At 38.7% G+C, this 25,140-nt stretch overlaps 2 protein-coding genes across 2 annotated transcripts; both read right to left on the bottom strand.

The window, feature by feature from the left end:
• Positions 1–7,944: 7,944 nt before the first annotated feature.
• LOC145739547 (uncharacterized) lies at positions 7,945–11,108 on the bottom strand. Its single transcript, XM_081994941.1, has 3 exons — positions 10,969–11,108; positions 8,933–9,226; positions 7,945–8,494 (listed from the first exon to the last, which is right to left on the bottom strand). Exons 1-3 carry the CDS (start codon positions 11,106–11,108, stop codon positions 7,945–7,947), a joined length of 984 nt encoding a protein of 327 aa, XP_081851067.1.
• Positions 11,109–13,797: 2,689 nt separating this feature from the next.
• LOC145739546 (uncharacterized) lies at positions 13,798–14,602 on the bottom strand. Its single transcript, XM_081994940.1, has 2 exons — positions 14,254–14,602; positions 13,798–14,183 (listed from the first exon to the last, which is right to left on the bottom strand). The coding sequence occupies exons 1-2, from the start codon at positions 14,600–14,602 to the stop codon at positions 13,798–13,800; spliced, it is 735 nt and encodes a 244-aa protein (XP_081851066.1).
• Between the last annotated feature and the right edge of the window lie 10,538 nt (positions 14,603–25,140).

The following is a 25,140-nucleotide window of genomic DNA, read 5'->3' as shown; positions in this document are numbered from 1 at the left end:
ATACACTAAAAAAAAAAAAAATCCCTTTGTTTTTCTTAAATATAATATAAACCTTTATTATAAATTGTCCATTTGCCTGTCACTGGTTTCTCCCTAATATGCTCAAGCCTATATAAGAAAAAAAAAGTATAAAATAAGAAGATATTACGTGTTTAATTGTTATCGTTGTGATCGTCTTTGGGATAAGCCAAGAGTCCAAGGATCATTAGATGGTAATATTCGGCTTACGTGTATTATATCTTTCTTTGATTTTTTCGATGTCCCCAGTTGTACCTCGTAGTCCACGTCCTATACCATCCTTGTTATATAGTAGGGCCCAGACCATCTTAAGAGTAATTTTTCGCTTTTCGCGACTTTTCTAAAGGGTGTGAATACTTTTACCTGGTCTCCTTCGGCATATTCTACGTGTCGGTGTTTGTTATCGTATCTTATTTTATCACTCTGTTGTTTCTTTTGTATATTGTTGACTGCCCGATTTCTAGCCGCTAATGCGCCCTCTCGGATGTCGTTACTTGTGCAGGGTCCTTCTGCGGGAATCAAATTTGCTTCTGTAGGTAATATTGGTTCTCGTCCGTATACTAACATGAAAGGTGAGAATTGTGTCGTATCTTGTCGGCTTGTATTGTAGACAAAGGTGACTTGGCCCAAATATTCGTCCCAATCTGTCTGTTTCGTGTTTGTATAGATTGATAACATGTCCGCCAGTGTCTTATTTAATCGCTCCGTGAGACCATTCGTACTTGGGTGGTATGCTGTTGTGAATTGTTTAGTTGTACCCATTTTCTTTAATAATTCGTTGACTAATTCCGACTGAAACACCTTTCCTCTATCGCTAAGTAAATATTTTGGTGCCCCGTGTCTTGTTACTATATTTTCGAGTATAAATTTTGCTACGGGCCCGGCTTTTCCGTTTGGTAATGCTTTTGTTTCAGCCCATCTGGTTGCGTAGTCTGTTGCGACTACAATCATAGTATTTCCGTTCGTTTTTCGAAATGGTCCTAACAAGTCAATTCCTACTCTTTCAAAAGGGGTTCCCACAGGGATCGGTTGCAGCAGTCCTATTGGTTTTCTACTTTGCTGTCCTTTTCTTGCTTGACAGTCTGCGCAGCCTTTCACAAACCTTTCGACGTCCTTCTGAAGTCCGTCCCAGTAATAACGGTCCTTGATTTTGTGCAAGGTCTTTGCCATACCGAGGTGTCCGCAAAGGGGTTCCGAGTGGTGGCTGTACATAATTTCTCCTACTAATTCCTTCGGGATTACCAACAATTTACTACGACCTGTATTGTTACTATTTATCTTGTATAGGACCTCATTTTCCAGTCTAAAGTTCTTGGCCCTTTTCGCTAGTCCAATACTTGCGTTTTCCGGGTGTTCTACAGCTTCAACTAGCTCTCTTATAGCATCATCTTTGTTTTGAAATCCTTGAATGTCAATGGCCTCTAACAGAAACGTGTCTAGTTCTTCCACTTCTTCTGGCGGCAGGACTGGGTGTCTGCTTACGCAATCGGCGTCTTTGTGAGCAACCCCACTCTTGTGTTCTATGGTGTAGTCGAATTCCGACAATGTGATAGCCCAACTCGCTAGCCTGCCTATTGGGTCCTTTAAAGTTTTTAACCAGCAGAGCGCGTGATGGTCGGTTATAATTTTTACTGGTTTTCCATATATTAATGATCTGAGATATTTTAATGCCCATACCGCCGCGAGTCCTTCGATTTCTGTTATGGTGTAATTTTTCTCCGCTTTTGATAGTGTCCTACTAGCATAGGCGATGGGGTGCTTCTTTCTTTCTTCATCTTCCTGTAGCAACACAGCTCCTACGCCTAACAAACTTCCGTCCACTCTTAGCTCCGTCGGCTTTTCGGGATTGTAGTGCGCTAACACTGGTGCAGTGCAAAGTTTTTCCTTTAAAATTTGGAATGCTTCCTCTTGACTTCCGCCCCAGATGAATTTTGTATCCTTATGTGTCACCCCGTATAGTGGCTTGGCCAACTGGCTAAAATTCTTTATGAACTTTCGATAATAATTACACAGCCCTAGAAAGCTTTGTACACTTTTTACATTTTTTGGGGTTGGGAAGTTTCTTATCGCTATTAATTTTGATTCATCTGGCTGAAGGCCTTCCCGCTAGACGCTGTACCCTAGAACATAAATTTTTTCTTTTAGGTATTCACATTTACTGGGTTTTAGGGTTAGTCCTGCGTCCCTCAAGCGTTGAAATACTTTTCTTAGCTTAAACAGATGTTTTTCTGTTGTTTTTGAAAATATAATTATGTCATCCATGTATATAAGTATTTCTTTCCATTTCATGTCTCTAAACACCCTATCCGCTAGTGCCTGAAATGTCGCCGGCGCGTTACAGAGTCCAAAACTCATATAGTTAAATTCCCATAGTCCGTGCCCTTGTGTTTGAAATGCAGTATATTGTTTAGAATCCTCGCTTATCGGTACTTGCCAAAACCCAGAGTACATGTCCAACGTTGAAAAATACTTTGAATTGCCTAGGTATGTTAAGATGTCGTCGATATTTGGTACTGTGTATGCTGATTTTCTTGTTACGTCGTTAAGTTCCCAACGGTTGTATTTTATTTCCCCCGGCTGCTGCAACGAAATTCAAATTTTCGTCAATGGGTTTATATTCTTTTATTAAATTACTGTCTATTATGCTTCTGCTGGATCTCGTGTCCAAAATTATGTCACAGTATGTGTTGTCCACTAGTCCTTTTATTTTCAGTATGTTCGGGCCTGATGTTTGGAGGGCAAACTCTGTTGGCCCACTTATTGGAGTCGCCCACTTTCGTTTGGGTGCGCGTTTCCGCTTCTTCTCTCACTATAGCATGTGTAGTGTCCTACTCGATTACACGTGTTGCATCTCGGTCTCCCGTCGCTGTACCTAGTATTAGGTAGATTTTGCGGTCCTGTTGGGCGTCCCCGATGTGTGAATCCTCTCCCCCTGGGGTTCTGTTCTCTTCTTTCGTCGTATCTTATGTTTTTATTCCTCCTGGGCTGGGAACTGTAGTTACCATTATTCACAAAGTGGGACGGTCTGGCGTTTCCTCTGTATCCACCGTTTCCTCTGTACCCATTGTATCCTCTGTTTCCACGGTAGCCTCTATACTGAGCTTGATAATTTGTCCGGTAATTTCAATTTGGACTTATGTTATTCGCCATTTGACGTTCGTCTTCGTGACGCCTGTTTGCAAAACTAGTTGTCTGAGAGAGCGTAAGCACTTCCGTTTGTGAGATCATTCTGTCCACCAGTACTCTTTCTCTGACGTCGCTCAATCTTAAGACGAGAGTTTTTAGTTTGTCTAAATTTGACGCATCGTTGCCAAATAGGTAGTAGGTCTCGGCAAACAAAGGATGCAATCCTTGTTCAAATTGGTCTTTGAATGTTTCAAAGTTCATATTCGGGTCGATTTCATTTGCTAAATTCAATAGATCGTAGTAATAGTGTTTGATATCTTCGCTGTCCCCTTGCTTTCTTTTATTGAACATAAATTTTATCTTTGGTAGAGGGCTTTCTCCTCCAAATTCTTTAATAAAATCTTCTTTTATGTTTGACCAGGTCTTATTCCGATTTGTGTCGTCCACGGTGTAGCCTTGATACCATCGACCACTTGGACCCTCGAGGAAGCTTTCTAAATATGCTATCTTGAAACCATCGTCCCAACCATTACAATTCGCTATTTTTTCATAATTATTTAAGAAGGTTATTGCCGAGTCCAAACTTGGGTTGAAGGTTGGGGGCGGGACAAACTTTGGTTTGGGAGGATTTTTTGTTTCTGATAAAGCGTTAGATAAAGTAACATTTGCCATTTCTACTGTAGTTACTCGATTATTTGGCGGAAAAGACTGTATAGACTGTGTAGGATTTGGTATGACCGTTTGGTCTAGTGGGTTGGGTGGTTGATCGACGTCCGAGTCGGACAAACTATTAGGGCTTTGGGCTATGCCGGCAGGCTTTTGACTGTTTCGTGGTTGGTGAATCTCGAATGTAAAACGTTGTTTTTTTGGACTACGACAGAGATCTTCTACGGTGGTGCTGCTTAGGGGAGGCTCAAATAGCGAATGCGATGGGGTGGGCGATGTCCCGATTTGCAATCTTAAATCCAATTTATTTTTTGCCGCACTACGTGTCGTTCTTTTATCCCCACTGCTCATTTAGAAATAATATACTCATACAAATATTCACCCTGGTATCTTAGGCAATCATTAGTTCCCACATAAAAAAAACACATTTGCACATAGCCGAACTTAGTCTGACAGAAAAAAAAAAAAGATAATGTTAAAAAAAAGATAATATGTAAAAATTTATTTAATCACTAGGCGCCTTTTCAATATTCGGGAGTTTCAATTTAACTGAAAAACTCTTCCATCTCTTCTTCAATAATTAACTGGAGTTTCCATTTGTGTACTATTGTCACGTTTAGGGGGTAGCGCAGGAAGAGAAACAACAATCGTAGCTCAAGTATGTCTTCTTTATTAGGCTAGGCAGTGAACACTGTCCAAGAGGGGGTTGTGTCGGTGTGGGTGTATGTGCGTAAGGCCTTCTGAAGTGCCGCCAAGCGGAACCCGCTCGATACGAGCAGGGTGCCCCTATGTCCGACACGCCCAAAGGATTTACTTAAGGCACTGCAACAGGGTAACGAGCCGTCCGGGCACTAGAAAGTTCGGACTGTCGCTCGTGACCTCCCTCTGGGGATGACCCCAGAGTTCGGTCCCTTAGCCGAGCTACGGTGCATCTTTTATACTCGTCAGCTAACCTCATTACGTTAACCTTGCTGACTATGGTGGTTACTGGGTGTGCACCGTAACTACTAACACGGGTGTGACATCTCCCCCTTCCAACAAGTGTTCGCCCCGAACACTAAAAGTCTATGTTTACTAGAACAACTTACTTATTCTCTATTCTTACTTTATAAAGCAGGTGGGGATGTACTTTATTCAAACCAACTTCTTAAAACTAACACATGTTACTTATCTTCTAGAAAAGGGGTGGAAAAACTTTATTGAACAAATATCTTAACTACTTCTCGATTTTTAAACGTTGCCATGTTTGCATACCCAAAAAAAACACTTATTCCTTTCGTTGGGTCACCTTTCAACCTTGTTGTTGCGTCCATCTTCTTGCCTTCTCATTTAAGCGTAAATTGTCCCCTGCATCGGGCACCATCTTCTAGTACCTTCTCTCGGTACTACCTTGTCTAAGCGGAAATCCATCGCTTAGCTTCGACATCTTTGGTCCATTGCGTGCTCTCTTTTTAGCACACGTTGCTTTGGACTACTCTACATCGTCATTTCTAAGCCCATCTGGAGAACCTTCTTCAGCCCTTCATTTAAGGGACTCTGGGTGCACGCGGCTGTAGAACCGACGGTGCGGAACCCATCCGAAGATGCTGGTTTCTCCTAGGCTTGCTCCTCTTCTTCTCGCTTCTTTAATCAGGTCAATTTGTCGATGGACGCAACGAGGTAATTAGGTGGCCCCTAAAGTCAACAATAAATTAGCAAACAAGCCCGACTCCAATAACATAAACAGACATAACATGTATTTATAAACAAAACACCTGATACTTGCGCGATTTTGCTACCTCAGCAAAGTACCTAGGTCGGGAATGGCGTCACTGGTCTAGAAAAAATTGTTATTTCATTAACTATACATACACTTATTTTACGAAACCTAGTCATTAAAAAATTTAGTTTTATCTTGCCCAATACTATACAAACTAATATGTGCTCCTATACACTAAAATGTTTAGGGCAACCTACAGGCCGCTCTTGATATTGCCCTACTCAGTTCAAGCAACTGCGGACCTGCAGGCTGGTCCTTCAAAACTCGTCTTGATTGGGCATGGTTGAGTCGTCTTCCTGATCTCTCTTTCTTTCTCTCTCTTCTTTCTTCTGGTCTTTGCCTCTCTTCTTTTTCCTCTGTTATTCCTTCATCTTTTCCCTGTGACTTAATTGGCTTCAATTTGCGATGGTGTGTCTATCAATATGAAGATTAATAGACGGGGATTGAACGGGGCGCCTCCACCATGTCACGTTTTACCCATTGACGTGATGTCACGTTTTACCCATCACGCGCTACCCCCTAAACGTGACACTATCTTGGTGGCCCAGAAACTTATTGCACCCCCTAATTTCCTATACCTGTTTACAGTTTTCCTTATCAGCGTGGTTTCTAATACCTTGACAGTAATTTTTATTTTTGAGAAGTATTTTAAAAGGTCAATTATTTCGTTTGCTTCAATAGTCTTTTCGTAAAATTTTTTAGAACAAACGTCATTGTACAGGGTGTCCAATCTTTTTTTAGCCCCCACGATATCGTTTATAAACCTCGTATATTCATTCATAGTTCAAACTTTTTTCTTTAAAGTTATACATACTAATTATGAAATACCCGACATGTAGGTAATGAAGACCTACATTTAAAAATACCCAGCGCCTCCACCAAGTTGGCACGATCTAATTTTTAGTCGTAACGCGGGGACGTGTAGGCTGGGGTCGTAGTCAAGTTAAACTCAAAGATTGGATAACAAAAACAACAACGTTTATTCATAGAGAAACTAATAAAGAAAGATTAAATGAAAACTGAATTTATAAAAAGCATTGTCAGACATAAGTTGGTTTAATTCAAATTATAGAGTTTGTACTTACATGATAATTAATTCACAAACCATTTTGGACGAGGGTAAGAGTCAGGGTAGAGTTCCCTTAACTTTCGCGACCGAACCGTTTAGTTTCGCGGATAATTTCTAACTAACCCTTCTTTCCAAATTTCTCGGCTATTTATTGTAAGGTATTGCGATCCCTTAGTCAGTTCAATTTCTTAATTGCTTGTCTAAGCACTTGGATCATTGTCCGAACAATTGATGACTTATTGCTGACTGGCGATTGCAACACCTTAGCTAGCTTCCGTTCTAAAAGGTTGGATTGCTTATTTTGCAATTCAAGTGGTCGACGACTTGTTTCGGTCAGTGGCCGATTATTTGCTGACCAAGTAATTAACGTATTAGTAGTAGTTAGTATTAACGAAAATCTACTTGTGACAGTATCGAGCGGGTTTCGCTTGGCGACACTTCAGAAAGGCTTACGCACCTACACCTACACGTACACACCCCCTCTTGGTCAGTGTTCACTGCCTAATAAAGAAGACATACTTGAGCTACGTACTTGTTTCTCTTCCAACGCACACTTAGAAACACTAGATTTGTAAATTTTGTCTCCAAGCAAAATAAATAAAATTTGGGAATATCTAAAAATTCATTATCTTAAAAAAGCTCTATGGCCTATATAACATATCACAGAATTAACCCTAATCTGTAAAACTGGTCTATTAATAATGGACGATATGGTCATTCTTGCAATCAAAATACCAGTGTTTGAAGTGAGTGCTTGTGATTTAAAATTTGTTTACCCCGTACCCAACAACGAGTCGCAAATTGTGATTACACCTAGCAAGTTCTATTGTAATGAACTTTGGTATAAACTTTGTAACGAAATAAGTGACAAGTGGATATGTTCGAACCCACTGATTGATAGCTGTATTTTATCCAAAAATTGTCAATATGCTTTAGTTCACAATAATTGAGGGGTCCAATGGAAGAACCGGCCGTCCATTTTTTTAAAAATGTACAGGAGAGTGAAATATGTTTTCATTTAGAAAATCTTAAATTCTAGATATTGCTGCATATTTTATTGTACTTGTTTGGTTCCAAATACCATGATAAACTGAGTGAAAAAAAAGTGTGTAAGTTTAAAGTGTTTGCATTTAATTAAAAAAATAATTTTTATTTGGACTTGACCGGTTTTTCGGCAGTATTTGGGATATAAAAAAACAAAATAATCCAAAAAGTAGGAAAAAGATTTATAATGTTTATTTTTCAAACAGATTATAAAATATACATTAGTACAGAACATAACCTATAAGCTAGAAAATATTTTCATTTATTCGTCGCTGCTATATTCAGACATTGAAGGGGTTTTGTCCGGTGCCGCATAAGATTTATGATACTCTTCTATCTCATTGTAAAACCATACGTCACACCGAGGGACATAGTTTTTTGCCAGTGTCATGACATGTTCAAACTTGTTTTTTTTAAGTAGTCTCCTACCCGAAAATAATTTTTGGGCATCGTTAGGTAAAGATATAGGCTCTAGAATTTTCTTATTCTCAATATCGAATGACATAAACACGGGTATACCTACAGATTCGCTACATTTAACTAATGTGCCAGAATTACTTTTTTCGTAGAGTAAAATTCTGTATTTAGATATTGTAAATTTGTTATTCTTCTTTGATGGATTCTTCAGAAAAAATCGCTGTAGATGATCTTTAAAATTTAGAAAAAAGTCTTGTGTTACTGGTATTACTTCAAAATTTTTACTTGAGCTTCGAATAATATTTATGTAATCCCGTGGTAAATATATTTTGTCGTGTTTTCGTTTGTCCATTTCTATTAGACCAAAACTGCGATCGCAAGGCAAAAAACTATGCCTAGGTTCTGGGTAGTGATGAGCGATACCGTGATATTTAAATCACAACGTTAATTGTTACCGTTATATTTTGATATCAGTGATTTAATAGTGTGACGTGATCACGACATTCAGGCATTCACGATTTCGGCTACAAGAAATAAAGATCATCTTCCAGCCATAGCTCGATGTACGTGCTGTTAATAAGGCGCGATGTCGCTTGCGGCTCGTGTTAAGTCTTACGATGGTATTCGATAATCGACTTTATAGCAAAAACCGCGTTTTAGTAAGTCGCAACTTTGAGATGGGAACATGGAAAAATCAGAAAACTGTAATCGTAATCACGTTATTCACGTCACGCTTTTGCGATACTTTTGGTAGCAGTCGTGATCAGTGATTTCTAAATATCAGTGATTAAATCACAGTTCGTTATATTTCGCTCATCACTAGTTCTGGGTACCTATGGCATATTACTTTATACTTATCAGTCTGTATGAGACTAAATAAAAATTGAACCAACGTATAGTTTTTATTTTGAGATGCGCAATTATCAGAAAATATATGAATTTCAGTTACTTCTGGCCTAAGATAGTTATTCAGAAAATGAAAAATTAAACTAGCTACTTCATTTTGACGTTTGGCACCCACGGTTTCGTCATAGACATAGAAATAACTTTTTTTGCTACTGCCAACATGGATACAAAAATTATACAGGGTGTCTAAAAAGTCTGGAATATTGCAAATATCTCGGAAACTATTGACTTTATTTTTCTCAAAATTTGCGTCTTGTTATAGTAAATAACAGCGCATGACGTGAGGGTGAAATGAGGTTCGCAAGTATACAGGGTCAGTCACAAAGCATACCAACTTTCTTAATTCAAACCTAACACACTGTATATTACTTCAGATTTTAAGAGTAATTATAAAGGCCAATTCAACGATATACGATTTTTTTTTTTTTTTTAATTTTTTTTTTGTACTGTAGATCGTTGAATTGGCCTTTATGAGTACTCTTAAAATCTGAAGTAATATACAGTGTGTTAGGTTTGAATTAAGAAAGTTGGTATACTTTGTGACTGACCCTGTATACTTGCGAACCTCATTTCACCCTCACGTCATGCGCTGTTATTTACTAAACAAGACGCAAATTTTGAGAAAAATAAAATCAGCAGTTTTCGAGATATTTGCAATATTCCAGACTTTTTAGACACCCTGTATAATTTTTGTATCCATGTTGGCAGTAGCAAAAAAAGTTATTTCTATGTCTATGACGAAACCGTGGGTGCCAAACGTCAAAATGAAGTAGCTAGTTTAATTTTTCATTTTCTGAATAACTATCTTAGGCCAGAAGTAACTGAAATTCATATATTTTCTGTTTTTTCTCTCTCAAAATAAAAACTATACGTTGGTTCAATTTTTATTTAGTCTCATACAGACTGATAAGTATAAAGTAATATGCCATAGGTACCCAGAACCTGGCCATAGTTTTTTGCCTTGCGATCGCAGTTTTGGTCTAATAGAAATGGAAAAACAAAAACACGACAAAATATATTTACCACGGGATTACATAAATATTATTCGAAGCTCAAGTAAAAATTTTGAAGTAATACCAGTAACACAAGACTTTTTTCTAAATTTTAAAGATCATCTACATCGATTTTTTCTGAAGAATCCATCAAAGAAGAATAACAAATTTACAATATCTAAATACAGAATTTTACTCTACGAAAAAAGTAATTCTGGCACATTAGTTAAATGTAGCGAATCTGCAGGTATACCCGTGTTTATGTCATTCGATATTGAGAATAAGAAAATTCTAGAGCCTATATCTTTACCTAACGATGCCCAAAAATTATTTTCGGGTAGGAGACTACTTAAAAAAAACAAGTTTGAACATGTCATGACACTGGCAAAAAACTATGTCCCTCGGTGTGACGTATGGTTTTACAATGAGATAGAAGAGTATCATAAATCTTATGCGGCACCGGACAAAGACACTTCAATGTCTGAATATAGCAGCGACGAATAAATGAGAATATTTTCTAGCTTATAGGTTATGTTCTGTACTAATGTATATTTTATAATCTGTTTGAAAAATAAACATTATAAATCTTTTTCCTACTTTTTGGATTATTTTGTTTTTTTATATCCCAAATACTGCCGAAAAACCGGTCAAGTCCAAATAAAAATTATTTTTTTAATTAAATGCAAACACTTTAAACTTACACACTTTTTTTTCACTCAGTTTATCATGGTATTTGGAGCCAAACAAGTACAATAAAATATGCAGCAATATCCAGAATTTAAGATTTTCTAAATGAAAACATATTTCAGTCTCCTGTACATTTTTAAAAAAATGGACTTGGCCGGTTCTTCCATTGGACCCCTCAATTATTGTGAACTAAAGCATATTGACAATTTTTGGATAAAATACAGCTATCAATCAGTGGGTTCGAACATATCCACTTGTCACTTATTTCGTTACAAACTTTATACCAAAGTTCATTACAATAGAACTTGCTAGGTGTAATCACAATTTGCGACTCGTTGTTGGGTACGGGGTAAACAAATTTTAAATCACAAGCACTCACTTCAAACACTGGTATTTTGATTGCAAGAATGACCATATCGTCCATTATTAATAGACCAGTTTTACAGATTAGGGTTAATTCTGTGATATGTTGTATAGGCCATTTCGAGATATTTGCAATATTCCAGACTTTTTAGACACCCTGTATACCCAAAGCTGGATCTTATAAAATACCTCACCACTTGAAGAAACCGGGAGTGGCAAATTTTGCTGATAATCAAAAGTTATCACCTCCATTTCAGGACTAATTTGTAATATATTTGTTTTGGCTTTTAAATCGGTATAAAAAAGTTCAGCTTTTCTTATATGTATAGACTTTTCTGTTTCCAAGGCACTTTTTTCTGCAACAGAATCAACGGCGTTTATTTTAGTTATTAATTTGTCACACTTTGTACAAGTATCTGACTTCGGTTTACCAAAATGTATCTTAAAGTTTTCAGTAAAAAATTTTCTAAAATATTCATATTTGACAACAGGATTAATCGGTTGATTTTCAAGAAATAAAGCATACTGCTCAGATTCATGTTTTTCTGAATAAAGCTGATGTAGTTTTGAAATACTTAATAGAGGTGACAGATAGTGTAACGTTAAGGGGTAGTTGAGGGGGAAGAACACACAGGTTTCCACACGTAACCCACTTTTATTAAGTAATAGTGCCTTAATGACTAGTCAGTAATCTTACCCCCAGATTGCCAAGATGGCGGGGAGCATGATGTGATCCGGCTTTAGGCAGAAGGAACACGGGGGGCGACGCTTTAACGGGGATGAATGAACCATAGACTTCAGACTAGAGATCAGTCAGTGACCTCCCTCTGGGGAGACCCCAGAGTTCGGTAATCTGTACGTGCTTTTGGTGCAGTATTTATACCCACATCATGACCCCAATTCGCCAAACTTGCTTAGACAGACATTGTACTGGGGGAGACCGGGGCAACTTAGGGTAACGGCACCTAGTGTAATCTTTATGTTACATGCCACTCCCCTAGAAAGTGTTCGCCCCGAACACTTAAAGCGAAACTTATACATAAAGTCTACATATACTAATGTTAATCTTAAATGCTATAGGGTGTATAAAGGTGGTGGAACGAGTCCTTTATTTCTTCACCAGATTACAATATAATAGCTTAATCCTATTCTTAATGCCTGCGAGAGATAGGGGTGTACTTTAAAACATCACAAATGTTACATTGGGTCACCTTTCAACCTTGCTGTTGCGTCTATCTTATTGCCTTCCTTATTAAGCGAAATTCACTTAAATTGCTCATTGTACCCTTCTTTGGCACCATCGTCTAAGTGGAAACGCTTCACCTAGGCTTCATTTCATCTTAGTGCCTTCTCTTGGCACTGTATTCTCTAAGCGGCGAACTTCATCGCTTATCTTCATTTCTACATACTGTGTCCTTTTGCGTGCTCCTTTAGCACACCTATCCTTGGACATGTATATTTCTTCCTAAGTAACGTCAGCCCATTTGGATATGCTTCTTCAGCTCGACTTATTAAAGACTTCGGGTGCACACGGGTGTAAGTAGAACCGTCGTGGCGGGACCCATCTGAAGATGTCGGCTTCTCCAAGACATAAGGCTAGTTCGCTTTTCAACAAGGCTGTAGCAGTTGATCGATAGACGCAACAAGATTGCCAGGTTGACCCTAAAAAAATAAAAATAAGATTCCAATTATTACTTTGTTTACCATTCATCTCTTAAAATATAAATAAAACCTTTTTGTATACCAGTACACTTTGTTGTTGTAACCTAAAACTTTATACTTGCACGAATTTGCTAGGTCATCACATACCTACACTTAGGTCAGGGACCGCGACACTGACCTAGAAATCAAGATATTGTAAATAAATAATTGCGCTAACTATATGTACACTTATTCTATGAAACCGAATTAAGAAAATTTGCCTTTTACCATACCCAATATAATACGAAAATAATGTGCTGCTATGCACCAAAAATGTTGCGCTATGGTTGCCTTCTTAGAGCGTCCTACAGGCCCCTCTTGACATTGCCCTACTCAGTTCAAGCAACTGTGGACCTGCAGGCTAGCCCTTTTTCTTCCACAACCTATCATTGTGTTTTCGCTATGTCTCTTCCTTACCCTTCTGGCTCTTGTCTTAGCTTATCTTCTTCCACTTGAGCTTCTGTACCTTAGTGCAAATGGGCAAATGTCAGTCTTTGCGGATCTCAAATTGTACCCTGTATTCATTCCGTTTTTCCTGCGCCGTTAACTGCGTCTGCGAGGGCGTGTCCACTAATGTGGGGATTAGCAGACGGGGATGAAACGAGGCGCCTCCACCATGTCACGTTAAGGGGTAGTTGAGGGGGAAGAACACACAGGTTTCCACACTTTTAGTAAGTAATAGTGCCTTAATGACTAGTCAGTAATCTTACCCCCAGATTGCCAAGATGGCGGGGAGCATGATGTGATCCGGCTTTAGGCAGAAGGAACACGGGGGGCGACGCTTTAACGGGGATGAATGAACCCTAGACTTAGGTCCGAGGGCATTCACCGAGCCGGTAAAGACGTGAAGAGCCTAACAGCTCGCCCACACTATTTCCTTTGCTAGGGCTGATCTAGGGTGTGGCACTTGGTCACCTACTGCTCCACGTTACGTTACACAATAGGCATACCCAGACTAACCCAGAGATCAGTCAGTGACCTCCCTCTGGGGAGACCCCAGAGTTCGGTAATCTGTACGTGCTTTTGGTGCAGTATTTATATCCACATCATTACCCCAATTCGCCAAACTTGCTTACACAGACATTGTACTGGGGGAGACCGGGGCAACTTAGGGTAACGGCACCTAGTGTAATCTTTTTGTTACAATAGTACCGATGTAGATTGTCTTTTCTACTTGTGTAATGTGATTTATACTTAGGGAAACTAAGAATATGTTCACGTATTTTAGCATTGGTATTTTCAGGCAACCTGTTTGCTCTATTTTGATGCTTTCCTCTGCGATCTGTAGGAGCAGTTTCATTATCATTAGACAGGTGCTTTTGCAAACGCTCGAGTCTACTTTTAGTGATCCCATGTAAGTTCAAAAAGGCTTTCTTACATGTTGTTTTTTCTTCCCCATTGTGGCGAACCTGTAATATACAGTTGAATATAATCACTACTGGACAACATATTCTAATAAAAACTTACCACCTAAGAAAAACTCGACATTTTTTCTTGTCCATCACCTGAGCGAGGTCTTTTCCGTGCTACTAACCTTCTTCTGATAAGTCCGTATAAATAAGCATCTTGCAAATCCTTAGAAAGAATACTATAAAAATTTGCAAATATCTGGTTACATCCTTCTTCGCCAATTTTGTCGAAGCACTTTAGTTTGCAGTTGCAGTTTTCACCAATTTTTTTTTCTGGCACTAATAAGCCGGTAGTATTGGTATAACTCTTTCCTTTGACTCTTTTTACCTTTCGTATGTTTCTCTTCCACAAACATTTGCGCTGTAACCGTTTTTTGCCTACTTGTGGTGTTTCACGAGAAGTTCCAGGCTGCTCCTTAACATAACTTTCATTTTCTTGGGACATATCTTTATCTGAAGAACTTCCAGACAACTCAGTATTGAGGTTAAATTTTTTTTAGTTTCAGGAATAAAATCTTCATCAGAATCTGTGTGTGTTCCACTAAAAGGATCATCAATGGATATTTCACTATCTGACATTATTTTGCACTTTTTTGGACGATTTACACTTAAAAGATACTGCTTAAACTTAAAATCCTTGATTTAACTTACACATGTCACAAAGTAAATATTGGCTGAAAATACAATGCAAGAACAGGTCAAGTCCCGGACTTGGCCTGTTTTTGCGCAGTTCATATATGCAGGCAACCACCAATACATCTATATTTGTGTTATTTTTAAAGTTAGAGATCCGGTTCTTGCACTGGACGAAAGCGATATTTTTACTTTGTTAAAACGCACACTAATGTAATTTTGCTTGAAAATAGGACTTCGCTTGAAAAGGGCCGGTTCTTCCATTGGACCCCTCAATTATAAAGTTCACACATTAACACATGCACATGCTTTATTGTTCTGTACAAAAACATCAGAAATAATTTATGAAGATTGTTTTAGATTTGAAAAAGTGTTAATAGATGGCTGTACACTTTTACAAAGTAAATGTGATGTAATTATTGATAAGCAAAAGTATTCTACTACTACTACTACTAGCTATTAATAATGTAACCACACTTTTACCAGATGTACCAAGTTTACAAATTACCAACTTTTCTCTAAATCTTAAAATTAAACACTTATATAATCCAGGTCAGGTTCCAGACGATCTTTTAGAACCTATTAAATTTGAAGAATTACTTTTGCAGAATAACTCGCACTTAACTTTAGTTATTATTACTCGTATTTGTATTATAGTTTTAATTTGTGCTTTTTATGTAATATTTTACCAATGGAAAAAACATAAAGATTTTAAAGTTATTCCCTTAAAAACGCTTCAAAATATTATCAACGAGGACGTTGAATTAAGTTGGGGTGGAGGAGAAATATCCCTAAACCATATATGCACCTAGTATTTCTGCTGATGCACCCAATATTTCTGCTGAAAACAGCTACTTTTGGACATGTTCCGGTATCTTTAAACTTAGATCGGCGCATCGTATGGAATGTTCGCGATACAATAAACGTTTACTGGACGTATAGCGGGAACATTCTGTGCATACAGGAACATTCGAGAGAAATATCACTAAACCATATATGCACCTAGTATTTCTGCTGATGCACCCAATATTTCTGCTGACGCTAGAATTAAGTTTTATAAAGGCGATTGTAACGCTGCAACCGTAATCATTAAGACCGTGTCAAAGCTTCAGGCTGTTCGGCTTAATTGTGCACCATAATTTTAAGTTTTTAGTTTAGTAAACGTCCTATTTCAACAAATAAGTCTTTTTTAAAAGTTACTCCGTCTGACTTCTCATTTAATTCGAGAATCGATTGCCCACACATATATAAACCGACCGAGCCGACGGACAGTCAGTTGTGAGTTGTGAAATAACAATGGCGCGATAAAGCAAAGAGCAAAGTAGTGAAAAGTGCTAAAAGTGACTTTAGTGGTTTAAAAGTGATTTCTAGTGTTGTAAATTGTTGTGTAATTAGTAAATAAATTTTGTTGAGTTTATTCAAAGTCTCACTTATCAAAAAGAACCCAGTAAAGTGTAACATTTGGTGTCGAGAAGTGGGATAAGTGAGTGAAGAATTGTGCTGTACGTGAATGGTGAATACAAGACAACAAACGGCAAAAATTGAGGAACAACTGGCGACATTTATGGCGACAATACTACAAATGATGGATTCCGAAAAAGAACGACAGAAGGAAAAACAAGAGGATGAAGAACGACGGCAACTTGAAAAAGAGGTACAAGAGAAACGCTACCAAGAGGATGAATAACGACGACGACTTGAAAAAGAGGTACAAGAGAAACGCTACCAACAGGATGAAGAACGACGACGACTTGAAAAAGAGGAGCAAGACAGACGCTACCAAGAGGAGGAAGAACGCAGACAAAAAGAACAGCAAACTATACTTCAAGCTCTTGAGACAAATCGATCGGAGTTGCAAGCCTATATCAATGAACAACTACAGATGGTAGAGGATAAAGTAGAAAAGGTACACCATAAAGTCGAAAAGGTGGATCATAAAGTCGACGAGGTGCAAACTGAGTTTGGTAACAAACTTGGACAAATGGAGAATAAATTTGGACAAATGGATAATAAATTTGGACAAATGGAGGCTCAATTTGGACAAGAAATTGCAACTTTACGGAAGGAAATCATGAGCGTTCGCGAGGTATCGAGGAACTTAGTCGAGGTATCTCCGATAGAAAACTGACCGAAAGTTCGACCGGATGCGACAATGAAGTGAAATGTTTGACGGGGAAACTTCGTGGGAGTTGTACAGGAAGCAGTTTGAGGCTGCCTCCGTGGCTAATGGGTGGACCGAAAATCAAAAAGCCACCGAGTTGGTTCTGGCACTACGTGGTAAAGCTCTCGAAATACTCCAGAACATCCCGGAGTGTAAACAAGGAGATTAGTATTCCCTTGCAAACGCGCTGGAACTAAGATACGGGAATAAATACTTGACCCAAGTATACCAGAGCCAATTGGAGTAGAGCCCAAGGGTCATCAGAGACTCTGCAAGAATTTGGAGCTGAGATTGAGCGATTAATCCGACTGGCCTATCCACAAGCACCGGAAGAGTTTCTGAACCAGATCGCTGTCCAAAATTTTACCGATGGTGTCAGAGGAGCAGATCTACAGCTTAGAATTTGAAGCTGCAAAGAATATCTCCTACAAAAAGGAAAGAGTGCGGGAAGTAAAATTTTCGGATGACCAAGATCAAACAGATTCAACCATGAATTTGATTATAAAGAAGCTGGATCAAATTCTGCAAAAGGGCGACAATAACAGAAGAAGCCACTCTCCAACTAGAAAAGATGTAAAATGTTACAACTGTGGACGCAAAGGACACTACAGCAGGACTTGCAGGCAGCGTTTTCGTTCACCAAATCCACAGTACCGAAGTAACCAGGACCAGGAAAACTTGAGGTTGCCGGAGTAAGGGGGCGACCGCTGGCAAGTAACCCTTCAGCCCCCAAATTAGGATTTCGATTAAGAGGTGTAATGGTAGTTCAATCGCTCAAGGACTATTGAACAAGAAGAAAGTGAGTTTACCATTGACACTAGGGCAACAAGATCTATTGTGAGGCTTGACCTTATAACATCTACGCCGATGCAGAAACTTCGACAAACGCCTATTTTGGAGACAGCAAACGGCGATCGAATAGTTGTACATGGCGAAGCAGTTGTACAGATAACAATTGGCAGCTTTAAACATCAAGCCAAAGTTGGGGCCAAACTTGGAAAGAAAGACAGACTTGGGTTTGGTGATCGTAGAACCCCTTGAACATGAAATGGAGGATCTTTTAACAGCAAGATGCTTAGTGGATTCGAGCGATGCTTCACATACTATTCCAGTACGAGTTGCCAACCTCAAGGACAACCGGATTAGTTTAAAGCAAGGAAAAGTCAGCACTGTGAACCAATTGTACGTGTGGCACGCTGCAGCGAGGATGTACAAAAGACAGCATCACGTCATCCTACCACAGAGGAACTGTCAACCTTCAAAAAGACCTGGACGCATCTGGACCAACATCAAATGGCAAAGGCTGTTCAATTTATTTATTCTGAAGCATGACGTCTTTGCATGGGAGAAAATTGAAGGACGAACAAGTCTTGTACAACATCGGATCAATACCGGACTAGGGCAACCCATTCGACAACGACCCAGACGACTTCCTTTTATGCGACAGAAAGAAATAGACTCCATGATAAAGGACATGCTTGATAACGGGATCATTGAAGAATCTAGCAGTCTATGGTCATCTCCAGTCGTACTTGCGACAAAGAAGGATGGTACAACTCGCTTCTGTGTTGACTATAGGAAGCTTAACGACATCACGAAGAAAGACAGCTACCCACTGCCGCGTATCGATGACACATTAAACACCCTGGCTGGTTCCAGATGGTTTTCTACCTTGGACCTGAAGAGCGGCTATTGGCAGGTGGAAGTTCATAAGGACGACAAAGAGAAGACAGCCTTTACCACCGGCAGCGGCTTATATCAACTCAACGTTATGCCATTCGGGTTGCACCTGCCACTTTCGAACGACTAATGGAGCTTGTTTTACGTGGACTTACGTGGGAGACGTGCTTGGTTTACCTGGATGACATAATGGTTATTGGAAAAGACTTTGAAGACCACGTGAAGAACCTTAAAGGAGTTATCTCAAGACTCAGGAATGCTCATTTACAATTAAATCCAAAGAAATGTTCATTTTTCCAAGAAAAAGTTTTTTTTCACAAAAAAAAAACGACATTTCCTCGGACATGTCGTTTCTACAAATGGAGTGGAAGCCGACCCAACTAAAATCGAATCTGTGAAGAATTGGCCCATACCCAAGACTAAAGGAGATATCAGAAGCTTTCTTGGATTATGTAGCTATTACCGCAGATTTGTAAAGGATTTTGGACAGATTGCAAAACCTCTTCATCGCCCACCAATTTTCCTGGAGACCAGATTGTCAGCAAGCTTTCACGAAATTGAAGAAGCGTCTTATCTCAGCCCCTATTCTAGCTTATCCATCGCAAGAAGGGACGTTTGTATTGGACACTGATGCTTCGCAGTATGGTTTAGGAGCCGTCCTTTCTCAGATCCAAAATGGCCAAGAAGTGGTTATTGGCTATTACAGCAAGTCGTTGGGAAAACCTGAGAGAAACTACTGCGTCACTCGTAAAGAACTCTTGGCAGTTGTGAGAGCTGTAGAACATTACCACAGCTTCTTATACGGTAGGAAATTTCTTATCCGATCAGACCATGCAGCACTACAATGACTGTTAAATTTCAAGAACCCGGAAGGACAATTGGCACGTTGGTTGGAGAAACTTCAAGCTTACGATTTTGGCTTAAAATACCGGAATGGACGATCTCATGCCAACGCTGATCGCTTGTCGAGGAGGCCATGTTGTAAAGAACATTGCGAGTTTTGCGAACGGCAGGAGACTAAAAATGAAACTGAGACCATTCATCAAATCCGGAATGTGACCCACGAAGAGGCTACAGCAACACCAGTAGCGCAGAACAGCGTCTCTCGGGAACAGATAGCAGACGCACAACGCTTAGATCCCGATTTAAATATAATTAGAGCATGGTTGGAGAAGGACTCAAAACCAGAATGGAAACACATTTCGAGACATGGACCAACGGTTAAGGGTCTCTGGCTACAATGGGATTCGCTTCAACTGCGAGATGACTTAATCACTCGCAAATGGGAAAGTCCAGATGGGAAATCCCTCGTTTATCAAACCATAGTGCCCAATTCCTGCAAGGAGAGTGTGTTACAAGAACTACATGACAGTCGTAAAGGAGGAAACTTTGGAGTGAACCGGACTTTAGCCAGAGTGAGAGACCGCTTTTACTGGATCAATTGTAGAAAGGACGTCGAGGAATGGTGTAAGCGGTGTGACCTGTGTTCATCAAAGAAAGGTCCAAGAATGAGATCGAAAGGAGCAATGATGCAGTATATCTCCGGCAGTCCATGGGAAAGAGTAGCAGTGGACATAGCAGGTCCATTTCCCCGAACTGAATCCGGCAACAAATATCTGATGGTAGCTATGGACTACTTTTCAAAGTGGCCAGAAGTGGTACCTTTGCCAAATCAGGAAGCAGTCACCGTAGCGGAAGCCTTGATAACCAACGTAATTGAAAACCATGGAGGTACCTTTGGAGATTCACACGGACCAAGGCAGGAATTTTGAATCAGATATTTGGAAGCAATTAATGACTTTTTGAGAAAAACTCGAACGACACCAATCCACACAGTCCGATGGAATGGTCGAGAGACAGAACAAGACCATCAATCAGTACCTTTCCATGTTTGTGAGCGATAATCAAAGAAATTGGGACAAGTTGATACCGCTATTCCTCTTGGCTTATCGGAGTTATACAGTGCAGGTAAAAAGTTAAAATTTTCGCATTTTTGTTCGTGTTTTACGACGAAAGGGTTCAAGTTACAGATCTGAAAAAATACACAAAACTAGTCCGTGATAGGTACTACAACTTTCATTAATACGATTTTTCAATCAAATCAACCGTACAGGCGCAAAAAATCAAAACCGTTTTCCCATGTTAATCTCCTATGTCCAGGGTGCTCTTGGACACCTGGTATATATATAAATCATCTTTATTTCTAGAAATTCCAGAAATAGGCTATCGACCTATTGGTCTTTCTGCCCATGTTAGTATACAAGTATACAAAAAAATGTAGAGTAAATATTTACATGAAAAAAAAAGTAATCACAAATTATGTTTATCTTCTTATAAAGTAAATTTTCAAGTAGGGTACAAGAAGGAAAGTGGAATAGGGATAGTCTGTCTTGTCTTGTCAAGCAAAGAGGATTCAGTATGGTAGCCTGTATTTGTAGCAGTTTTTCAGAGATTTTGGATATTTGGGTGCGTAAAAATAAATTTCTCCCAATCCCTGTGATTTTCATGAATGTACGATCTTATTGCTGTGATTATCACTTGGTTGACTCTTTCAGTATGGTTCACTTGTGCATGATATTTAGCGTTATACCAAATTTTCTGGACATTATTAGACTGGACTTAGTCATGAGATCTTTAAATTCCTTGCTAATAAATTGACTACCATTGTCACAAGAGAAAATTTGGCAAACCCCAAACAAAAGGAAAACTTGATTTTCAATGAACTTAACTATGGCCTTAGAAGTCACCTTCACCATAGGGTGCACAAGTACAAATTTAGTGAACCAATCCACCACAACAAGAACGTATTGGTTTCCCGATTTTGATCTTGGATAAGGAGCAATAAGATCTGGAAAGACAATAACTGGAAAGGAAAATTTATATTTCGGTATTGACCCATAAGACATACCTACGGTAAATGACTAGATTTACAAGCAGCGCAAATAGTGTAAAAAAATTCAAATAATAATCTATCTAGCTACAGGAGCTGAAGGATTCTTCATGTTATTCAACCAAACTAAAGGGAATGGTCAGTATGGACCGTAAAATGTGTCCCTTCTAAATAATATCGGAATTTTTTAATACCAAACAAAAGAGCTAACAATTCCCAACTAACAATTCAGTGGTTGTATATTTACGTTTACATTTGTTTAAAGTTCTACTCGCATAGGCAATAGGGTGTTCCAAACCATCCTCTTCTTGATACAACACACAGCCAACTCGTGTGTCAGAAGCATCACACATTAAACTAAAAGGCTTGGTATAATCAGGGCTGGCTAGAACAGGAGCAGTAGTAAGTGTCTCTTTAATTTCAGCAAAAGCAATGTTTGCTTCAGGATTCCAAACAATAGGTTAACCTTTTTTACTCCCTTTTAAAAGGTCTGTAATTGGACTACATAGAGTAAGTAAGAAAAATCCTTAAGAAACCTAATATAATAACCTATCAAACCGACAAGTCTACCAATTTGCGTAGTATTCTTAGGAACAGGGTAATCCAAAATAGCAGAAACTTTATCAGGGTTGGTCCTAACCCTTTCGCGGCCAAACACAAAATATCCACTAGAAAATAATTTCCCCAGTTAACAACCAGGTTAATTACATCTTTATGGAAGTGCTCAACTTACCAGAAATCGCAAACGTATTTTTTTACCATTTAATGGTATGTCCATTGGGATGGACATTGCCAATTCGAGGAGGTAACATTTTATCTGTCCTGGTGGGATTGAAAATTGAAAATTGAATTTTTTTCCTGCAGCCTTCAAGTTTGCAACGCCCAGCTTCTTTTTTTTCATCATACTCTGGAAAATGCCCATATCCATCTGGATTCAGCTGCCGGTTTCCTCTCACAATTTTGTACACTTAGTTGTGCATCACTGACTGACGAGACAGAAGGACGTCCACGTTTTGGAGATGCTTTGTTTAAAATAAGTTTTTCAGCAACATGCTGACGGAATCCCAGAAGATCTAATACATTTTTCTTCGCAATTCCTAGACTTTACGTCTATATTCCAACCAAGCATTTAGTAAGGCCATATCAAATGCGTGAGATATCATTCGCAAAGTCCATTTTCTAGACCTTATGTGCGAGCGGTAACTGAATAAAAAATCAGCTTTGTCTACACCACCCATGTTGTCGTTATATAATTTTATGCATTCTGGTCGACTTACTTCTATATACCGCTTTTCTGCTTTGTCCCAACGGCGGCATGTATCTGACGTTCCCTGTCCAATAAAATTTGATGCTACCAGCACTGCTTTATTGTCAAACCATTTTGTGATGATAATTCCGTCTTTGCTGACTACAGTTTTGGCGGAGCCTCTTCCTTATTTTTTCATGACAGAGTCTGTAGGTAGTGGTGGATTGCAGAATCGACTTAGTCTCACAGTGCCTACAGCAAATATCGACTTCATTGCTAGGTACTGAAACAACTGATAAGAGCCAAAGTAGTTGTCGAAATAAAGTCTATGATTTTTAGAGACAATTCTTTGGCACAGATGCGTGATAACAGCAGCACTTGAGCCCAGTGCAGTTAGCTCAGGCTCAATTTCCGTTGTAGAGCCCTGGTATATTATGAAATCATAAATTTGACCGCTCTGACCAGCCAAGACGAACAATTTGATGACCCATTTTTTTGGTTTATTTTTTATATATTGTTTTATATTTATCTGTCCTTTGAAAGGCACCATTTGTTCATCTATGCATAAATCTGTTTCTAGTGGAAGTTCCAAACATCTGCTTCTTATAGAATTATAAATTGACCTGACTTTCCGTAGGTAAATACAGATCGGTGTATTTCCAACTTCTCTAGCGGTAATATCCACTAAATGAATGCTTTGATGCAATTTGGAAAATCTTTTTAGGGTCATGTTCTCTTTGATTATGGAAATGCCAATGGAAGAATCCCAATACATTTTTATTCTCGGTAAGTTCAAATTTCCCATCAATATGTGGATTCCAACAAATTTTTTTATTTCTGCAATATTTGTTGCAGAAAATCTTGAGAACTGTTGCTAAGTTGCATATAGATTGGTTTTAGCAGACATTTCGTCATAAATATATTCTGAAATATATTTTTCAAAAAACGTTATTGGCTCCTGCAAATCAATCACTTCTTCTTCGAAAGAAGCCGCCCACTTCACAGATCTTGTTTCATAGAAGGCGTCTTCTATTCATTGCGCCTTTTTTTTTCGGTCAAGTCTTACTTTTTATAAAACTCTGAAATATCCAATTGGCCCTTCGTCGCACTGCGGCGTTTCATGACTGATTGACTTTCCAGGGTCAGATGAGGCTGCTTCAATATCGACATCACCCGCGCATATATTGGGATCTAAAACATACAATTTCTAAATTGGACTTGGAAAAATGGGTACAAGATATGTGTACCATCTTGTATGTAATCAACATCGATGTCAGGAGTGATCTCAGATTTTTATAATTGGAAGTACATAAAATGTTATCAAATAGTTTTACCTGTTTCGAACAGAGCACGATCACACCCTTCAGATGGTTCAACCTGCATCATATCAGCATCGCTTCCTAAATGTAAAATTTATTATTTACTTTATAAAAAACTCCGAACCTTTACTTCTAGAACAATCCGTTTTTTCCCAGCCATCATCTTCATCAGATAAAACATCGATGTCTGAAAATGCATCGTTTTCAATTATTTCCAGCAGCTCTTCGTCTGTGAGATTTTTTTTCTCCAAGCCATCTACTAAAAAAAAATCAATATGAAACTAAAAAAACGCTTTAGTGTAATTTTTACTCCTTATGTACTTTTGTCCATCTCAATGGACATGTTTATAAATATACGACTAAGTGACAATACAGCTTTGACTACACAATCACTACAGTTGGATTATCTTTGGCAAAGTTTATACTTACGATTTCTGTGCAAAAACACCAATATTTTTCAAATTATCACTAATTTACAAACAAACTTATAACCGCGTGTTTACGTACCGGCGTACACGGGTTTTTCAATGCAAAGTAGCCACCCTGAATATCTTCCAAAATAATTTCTCTGTTAAAAAATGCTAAGACACGTCAACAAAGATTGCAAGGGGGACATCTTTTCACGTAGGATTTGAATTTCTGCCATCAGCCCCTTTGCCGCCATAGCCACCCCCACTAAGTTTTTAAATGGCACCATACCCTGTGTGGCACATCGTTGGAAAGGGTATTTCATAAGGAATTAATTGCACTATTTTATTTGTACATTTGCTTTTAATTGAGACCAAAAAAAAAACATTTTTTTGTTATTTTGGTCAAACTGCTGATAACACTACCGAATACCTGTTTTCCATTTCATGTTCTTGCCTCAGTCGGTCAACTTGTAAGTTCGTTTTGAAGGAACATTGTCAATATGGTTTACACGACTGCCGAAAGAATAGAAATTGTACGTTTTTATTTCAAACATAACGACTGTGCACGTGCTGCCGCGCGCGCTTTCTATGCAATCCATCCAGATAAATTAATTGGTCATCAGTATGTCTTAAAGTTGATGCAA

The sequence above is a fragment of the Ips typographus genome, unplaced genomic scaffold, assembly GCF_016097725.1.
Source record: "Ips typographus isolate SLU unplaced genomic scaffold, UJ_Ityp_2.0 IpsContig33, whole genome shotgun sequence".
Lineage (NCBI taxonomy): Eukaryota > Metazoa > Arthropoda > Insecta > Coleoptera > Curculionidae > Ips > Ips typographus.
This window is presented reverse-complemented; position numbering and strand designations above follow the sequence as displayed.

Bases quoted from the DNA above. Each gene is read 5' to 3' on its own strand.
- LOC145739547 (XM_081994941.1), bottom strand. From the start codon at position 11,108: ATGGACGATATGGTCATTCTTGCAATCAAAATACCAGTGTTTGAAGTG. The intron at 9,227-10,968 runs GTATAAAGTTTG...TAAAGTCAATAG, and splicing joins TTCTATTGTAATGAACTTTG to TTTCCGAGATATTTGCAATA. The intron at 8,495-8,932 runs GTACCCAGAACT...CCCAGAACCTAG, and splicing joins TATAAAGTAATATGCCATAG to GCATAGTTTTTTGCCTTGCG.
- LOC145739546 (XM_081994940.1), bottom strand. From the start codon at position 14,602: ATGTCCCAAGAAAATGAAAGTTATGTTAAGGAGCAGCCTGGAACTTCT. The intron at 14,184-14,253 runs GTGATGGACAAG...GTTGTCCAGTAG, and splicing joins ACGGAAAAGACCTCGCTCAG to TGATTATATTCAACTGTATA.